At 33.7% G+C, this 7,868-nt stretch overlaps 1 protein-coding gene across 1 annotated transcript; it reads left to right on the forward strand.

The window, feature by feature from the left end:
• Positions 1-6,993, forward strand: LOC139482051 (mannosyl-oligosaccharide glucosidase-like). Its single transcript, XM_071265697.1, has 4 exons — positions 1-298; positions 783-962; positions 4,146-4,720; positions 5,142-6,993. Exons 1-4 carry the CDS (start codon positions 10-12, stop codon positions 6,930-6,932), a joined length of 2,835 nt encoding a protein of 944 aa, XP_071121798.1. The 5' UTR covers positions 1-9; the 3' UTR covers positions 6,933-6,993.
• The last annotated feature ends 875 nt before the right edge of the window (positions 6,994-7,868 follow it).

The following is a 7,868-nucleotide window of genomic DNA, read 5'->3' on the forward strand; positions in this document are numbered from 1 at the left end:
GTCCAATGGATGATGCATTGTCCAAGCACTTGGAAATTGTCATCAATAGTTGAATTTCTGAACGAGAGTTCGTACCTAATGGAATCATCTGAGTTAATTTCCACCAGTAGTGATGAAAAGGAACATCTACTGACAATACGCACCAAAACGCAAAGAACAGTTTTCAGCTCTCTTTCTACAACAGAATTCGTTGTTAAGACGTTTGTGAACAAAATTATTACCCAATGCAACCTTCAAATTGTTTCTTCTGAAAACGTATTGATGAGTATTGCACTGTTGTCCCGTGAAGATGCAATAGGTAAAATTTAAAATGAAATTTAGAAACATGACATACAAACTATTCATATGAAACGATTCCGTTGTAGTGTACAAAATTAAGCAGTTGCAGGAAAGTTTCCACATTTTAGTCTTGTATAACAATGATATTAACTATATTTACAAGTATGGGTTCAGTATGAGCAAACAACTTAAATGTACCTAAAAAAAACTTTTGTTCCAAGATATATTGTGAATTGTTTTTTATTATGCAATAGTAAAAAAAATATATTTAAAAAAAAATTACAGAGGTTGCTAGTTGTTTTCAGAATTTCAGTTTGAATTTGATTTTATACGTTTTACGCTTGTTGACATATCGTGTAAAGTTCATAAAGTTCTGTTTTTCCCCCTTTATATCTGCCTGCGTTATATCTTCCGCAATATAAGATTTATTTCTAGATAAATATGAATATCCTTATTTCATTAAATTATATTTCTGTTTTTTAATGTTGAATTATTTTATGCAGAAGTAAGAGAAGAAAATAGCAGTGATGCAATAGAAATACAAAATAAGTTTACTGCATTGGATGATAATACTGTAGTGTGTATACACTGTCTCAAACAGTTTGAATGTTATAAATGTACTGAAAAGGGAGATGAAATAGCGCAATTGTATGAAGAAAATACACTTAAAAGAGAACAAGAGCGTAAGTAAAATCAAAAATTGGTAATTACTAGTAACTAATACTATTAACTTTCAACAAATAAGCCATAGAGTAAAGGAAATGCTTCAATTTATTATTATATCATCACTGTGTAGACAACATGGACAAGTTTGACATAACTTTGCAGTGTTTTGATTAATCAGATGTCAATTTGCCTTTTCAGAATCTAATGCATTATTGGTAATATTTTAGAAAAAAACGTACACCAAAACGTTGTGATTGGTTTAAAACGTACTAAAACATGTTTAACACCGCCGCATGTTTGTGCCTGTCCTAAGTCAGGAGCCTCTGGCCTTTGTTAGTCTTGCATGAATTTTAATTTTGATTTCTTGTGTATAATTCGGAGTTTGGTATGACGTCCATTATCACTGAACTGGTATACTTACTTATTTAGGGGCCAGCTGTCGACTGTTGTCTGCCCTATGGTCGGATTGCTGTCTCTTTGACACATTCCCAATTTTCATTCTCAATTTTAAACAATGTGAATTCAACCAATGACGTAACGTTATTTTGATTTTCGTGTACAACCAATGAGATTGTCCATAGTCCTTTAGATTCTGAAAAGGCGGATTGGCATAATAATGTTAATCGGCGATTGCTAAACGTCGTTATTGTATTGATGTTTAAAGCAGGAGAAGTATACCGAAGAAGCACGTATTATTCATTTAAGATAGTTCAAGAATTTTTAACTCATGCCCATACGATAAAGAATAAAAACAATTTTGGAATGTACGATCTATGTAAAAATGGGTTGTACCAAGATTCTATTAATGAAAAGATCAGAAGTTTTTTGCAAAAGAGGATAACAGATTCAGTATTCTGGTTAAAGGGGAGATGCACTCACGTGAAAAACGGGTCTAAGGGGGGTAACACATATATAATTATGTATTAAGTCCACAGTACCACACAGGCGCAATTAATGTCTGATATTGCATACCATAGTACCTAACATTTTTTTGTTAGTTACACGAAATTGACCTTCAAACGATCATCTTGAATTTTGAAGTTCAAATATAGGCCGATTGGACATACTTTGACTTCGAATACCGACTACCTTCGTTTAACATTAATTGTTATTATACCATTTTTATACATCTTCGCTGGCCAAGGGTTACGATCCACTTCCCGCCTCTTCACCCTTGGCAGATTAAGCCAACATTTGTGAAAACAATGTTGTGCCATCTATCGGTAGATTAAAGTCACGCCCTTTCCGAATACATTATTGTTGACCAATTGTAGCACTTGTACTCTTCAATTTGGAGGTTAAACATGATAGCGGCTAGATTCTACGCACTTTGTAAAGCCGGAAACGAAAATATACGTTGACATTAATGCATTTTTTGCAAAAAACAAACAAAGGAACTTCTATTAGTTGATTAAAACATGCAAATTGTCACTAGATGCTTAGGAATGTAAAGACATGTTGCACAATTAGCAAGTGGCAATTGTTTACCTACACTTTTTACATTTACACGTGATCATGTTATAGGCGCTTTTTGATTGGATGCAGTGAGTTTCGACTACAACCAACGAAAATTGTACCTTGTGTCTCCGAAATTCTATCTCCACCCGTCAAGGGTGGAGAGGAGGGAAGTGGATCGTAACCCTTGGCTAGCGAAGATGTTGTTATAAGGCTAAAGAAAAAAATTTATGAGATTAACAATAATTTTACCTAGCGTAGGCGGGCTTATAATGTAATTCGGCATGTCTCTTCGAAAATGATTTGTGTAATCGAATATAACATCTCAGTTGTAAACTTTCTCTTTTTTTTCTCCAAAATAAATAACTGATCTACTCTATATGTAGGAAACTTGTGGAAAGTATAAAAAGTGGCAGTTCTGACATTACACACCTTTAGTTCGTTGATAACATAAAATGAACTCCTGCAGTGTCCGGTGGGAGTGGCATTTAAGTTACAGTACATATTCATGCATTTTCAAATTAAAACAATACACGTGTTTGAAAAATAATACAATTTGAAGGTCGTTCTGTATTGGTATAGTTTTCGGGAAATGCAATTGCGTATTTAAGGTACAAGTATTAGAAAGTGTAGTCGTCAAAAGTCTATATAACTGTTGACTTATTACAGAAAATACACCATTTTAAAAAAAAATTAATGTTTCATAACTAATACATGGATACAAAGTGAAAGCATTTCCTTTGACACTGCAACATAATCAGTCAGATTGGTATTGTGGTATGGATATAAAATACACTGAAATGATCCGTGATATGGCAACATCGTTTTTTCTCTCTCACAAAATGGTATCACACACTATAGAAAATGTGTAGTAACCAAAATGATGCGAAGAAACAAAATGTTGATAAAGTTGTAAAGGTCGTACTGTTTTTCCATGTTTCTACTTATTTTGTTATTGCATTACGCATGTTACGTTTAGGGGAAATATATAGTTTTCCTATTAAGTGCTCCGTAAAACTTGAAACTGAGTGATGTTTCTCTTCCTACGAAAGCAAAGTGGAAACGGGTGTATCCATCGCTACAAAAATAAAGAAACAAAACGGGATAAAAAAAAAATAGATTTCTGATGTGCAACCTATTTGTTTTTGTTTCGAATGGTTTTTTTTTTTTTTGTGATTAATTAGGACGACAGGAATTTACAATTGTAAGATACCATAAAAATATAAGCTTGATAAGAGAGACAATAGAGCAAAGCACAAAAAATACGTGAGGAACCGCATGAACTACAAGGAGCGAAACGGGTACGACACAAACGTTATTGTCTCCTGCTATGCATGCACCACACATAAAGCAGATTCACTTTTAGTCAAAATATAATAATAAGGAAAAGAAAATAATTTGCAAAATCACAGTTCAGACGACTAAAATGGTATCTTCTGACAAACGACCGCAATAACATGTCGCAATAGATTACTAAATAACCATACAGGTCAGCCGATTCGTGATGAAAAGTATAAAACACGATTGGAGAGGATGCTTTTTCGTAGTATTGCACAACATAGAACACTGATTAAAACGATCGCCAAATAAACATTAGGATAATTGGTATAGTCATTGAATTCGCTTTCAAACAAAAGTTTTGGTTACTTGTGCGTGATAGATGCAAAGCAAAATATAATGACACGTGAACTAGTAGTGTATTAGACATCATTGTTATTAATCTATGTGTATATCTTTATTTGCAGAAATAGAAAATGAAACACGGGATTTAAGCAGACATGAATCTTTAACAAGATTAAAAAAGCCACCAGTAAACGAATTTACACTTATTAAAGTTTGTATGCGTGTATGTATGACGTATTACCCTGCTGTTATAACTGTGTTACTCTTATGCTTATCTATACTGTTAGCGTATCATTGGATTGAACAGCATCATCAAAGGGAACTGGTTACACCTTTACACGTACCAAAAGTGAACGCAGAGAATTCAACCATGCGGCATGTCAATCCAAAAATGTACTGGGGAACATACCGTGCTAACTTATATTTTGGTATGAAGACAAGATCTCCAAGGTCTCCAGTTATTGGTTTAATGTGGTTTGAAGAAATCCCAGGAGGTAAAAATCGTGCAAAGCCTAATATACGACATTGGTGCAAGCCAAATGACGGTTTGATATATGGCTGGAAAAAACACGATGGCAAAAGCTTTGGAATTCAAGAAATTGTCGATGATAAATTTTCATTGACAACATCTTTTTTAAAACACACTAGTAAAAACGGCGCAGATGACTGGTCCTGGAGAATTTCCGTTTTGCCAAAGGTACGAGTTTAAAGACATATTTTGTTAAATGAACTTTATATAACCTTTTCATGTTTTAAAAACGCAGTATTCTATATCGTTAACATATACATGATTTATTGATGTAGAATTATAAACCTTTAAGATATAAATAATTGACAATTGCTTGCCTAATGTTTGTTGATGATAATAAATTTTATTTTTATACATAATTGCAAATTTGAAACATGAAAGACATTCCGGTAATCTTTTCAACTTTGAACAAACAGATTTGCTTGTGCTATGTATTTAAGTATACTTTATGTCAAGGACAAATTTGAAACAGCAACTTCCTAAACAAAAGTCTGATTAACAAATAACAAGAATTTATAATAAAAAAGACTTATTTACTTGTCAAATTCATAAATACATTATTGTTCTCATATATATTCATTGTTTTTAGAAAGAAAAAAGATCAACAATAGTGTCTCTGTTTGTTTATTTCGCACTGGAAGATGACGAAAAACTATATCATTATACAGAAAACGACCGGATAACATGCATTGGTGGATATTCCGAAGAGCTTGGAAATTTTTCTATTACATTTCCACCAGTCAAAAAGACAAAACGTGTTAAGTATTCGCGACTTGTTACAAAACATGAAGGATTTACACAATTAGAAGATGTTTTGTTGCAATATATGTCCAGCGCCAATTGGAACAACACCCATTATTTTACTGCACTCCGACAGCTAATGCCACACAAAAAAACAAACCTATTTGTTCATCAGGTTACGGGAGAAATACCCTTAGAGATTGATGTGGTATACGAGACAGGAGATTATAATTATAACTCTTACAGTATGAAGGGTCATATTTTAACCCAAAGTTTGAAAGAAGCTTCTATTGAATTTGATAAAAGATTTGCATCTACTTTCGATCTAAAAAGCAAAGGATTTACATTAAAAGAAATCGATTTTGCGAAGGCGGGAATCAGCAATCTGCTTGGTGAAATAAGTTACTTTTACGGATCGTCTCGTGTCAAATCAAAGTATAGCACAACACCTCTTGATTATTGGCCAGCTGCTCTTTATACATCAATACCTTCAAGGTCAAATTTCCCGAGAGGATTTTTATGGAATGTTGGATTTGATAATCTGCTTATTAGTTTATGGGATCCAAAAATAACAGAGGATATCATTGGTCACTGGTTAGATTTACTAAATAAAGAAGGATGGATTCCGCGGGAGCAAATTTTGGGAGAGGAAGCTAAAGCTAGATGTCCAGACGAATTCATTGTACAAGAAAATAAAAACGCTAATCCACCAACATTATTTCTTACTATACAATATCTTATGAGGAGAGGAATTGTCGATAAAACTTTCTTGGAAAAGATCTTTCCGCGGCTTAAAGTTATGTTTGATTGGTATAATACTAGCCAAGCTGGTCTGTTACCTTCAACATACTACTGGAGAGGCAGACATTATAATGTAATCCATCAAATCAATCCGTTAACACCCTCGTCGGGATTTGATGACTACCCACGAGCATCACATCCAAGCTCCAAGGAACTTCATTTGGACCTTCGTTGTTGGATGGCTCTTGCATCCAGAGCAATGTCTGACATTGGAAAGAAAATAAAGAAAGAATGGCAAATATATGAAGACACACATCAGCTCTTGATAGATAATGATCTCCTTGACAAGTATCATTGGTCATCTTTGAAAAGCATGTATAGTGATATAGGATTACATGCTCCTCTTAAATATAGGGGGCATAAACCAAAGTTACTATATATTAACTCTTTTGGATATGCGAGCTTATTTCCAATTATGCTAAAAATTATCGACCCTGAGTCTGGTCGATTAACACAAATGTTATCAGATATGAAAAAACATGAATTGCTGTGGACAGATTATGGATTAAGATCTCTTGCGAAAAATTCTTCTTTTTATCAACTGCCAAATACAGTTACAGACCCACCTTATTGGAGAGGATCAATATGGATCAACATGAATTACTTGACTTTAAGCGGACTTTACTATTATCGTACAACCCCTGGGAAAAATCAAAAGCTGGCAACTGATGTTTATAATGAATTAAGAAGGAATATTATATCGAATGTTTACAAAGAATATAGCAAAAGAGGTTTTTTATTTGAACAATACGATGATAAAACAGGGGCGGGAAAAGGTGCTCATCCATTCTCCGGGTGGTCAGCTCTTATTGTAGCTATAATGGCCGAGGAATATTAAAGATGGACTTTTTCGTATTTGAAGATATGTTGTTGTTAAAACGACAATGAGGACGCGACAAAAAGCTTTCTGAAAACTAAATATTTTTTCTATATAAAGTCACTGAACTATTGCTTTTATTGAAATTCAACCGGTTTTCATGATATCATATTTCAAAGTCGGTTTGAGTTAACATAACAAGCAATTTTAAAACATTAATTAACACTATTCGTATAGATACAATTTAGCAAGACTTCACATTGGCTCCTGCATCAAATCAAACTTTCCATAAACTATATTTTGTTTTTGGTCTCGTCCTTTCCGTTTTGATACTACCGCAAAAAATTTTGGCGTTCGTATAATGGTATGATGTCGTCGTCTGCGTCGTCCGCGTCGTCGTCCGAAGATAAATTAGGTGTCCGTACAATAACTTTAGTTTAAGTGTAATGGATCTCTATGAAATTTTATCAGAAGGATCAACACCTCAAAAGGAAGGTTGGGATTGATTTTGGGGATGATGGTCCAAACCGTTTTGGAATTAAGAGCCCAAAAGGAGCCAAAAGAATTATTTTTCTACTATCAGGATATCAACTTGTGTTATAATATTTTAATTGCTCCGAAATTGTACCACAATGTTTAATACCACAGGTCAAAGTTTTGGATCGATTTTGGGGGTTATGGTCCCAAAGGTTTAGGAATTACGGACCAAAAAGGGGGCCCACAATAAGCATTTTTGTAGTTTTCAAAAAATAACTTGTGTTTAAGTGTATGAATCTCTCTGAAATTATACCACAAGTTTCCATACCATGAAGGGATGGTTAGTATTGACTTTCGGGGGTAACAGATCAAAATGTTTTGGAATTAGGGGCAAACAAAGGAAAAAAAATAGTTTGTTGGTCAATGGACAATTAAGACAATTTAAAAACAGTTTAAGGTAGATAACTCAAAAATAAAAAA

The sequence above is a fragment of the Mytilus edulis genome, chromosome 7 (assembly GCF_963676685.1).
Source record: "Mytilus edulis chromosome 7, xbMytEdul2.2, whole genome shotgun sequence".
NCBI classification, from domain to species: domain Eukaryota; kingdom Metazoa; phylum Mollusca; class Bivalvia; order Mytilida; family Mytilidae; genus Mytilus; species Mytilus edulis.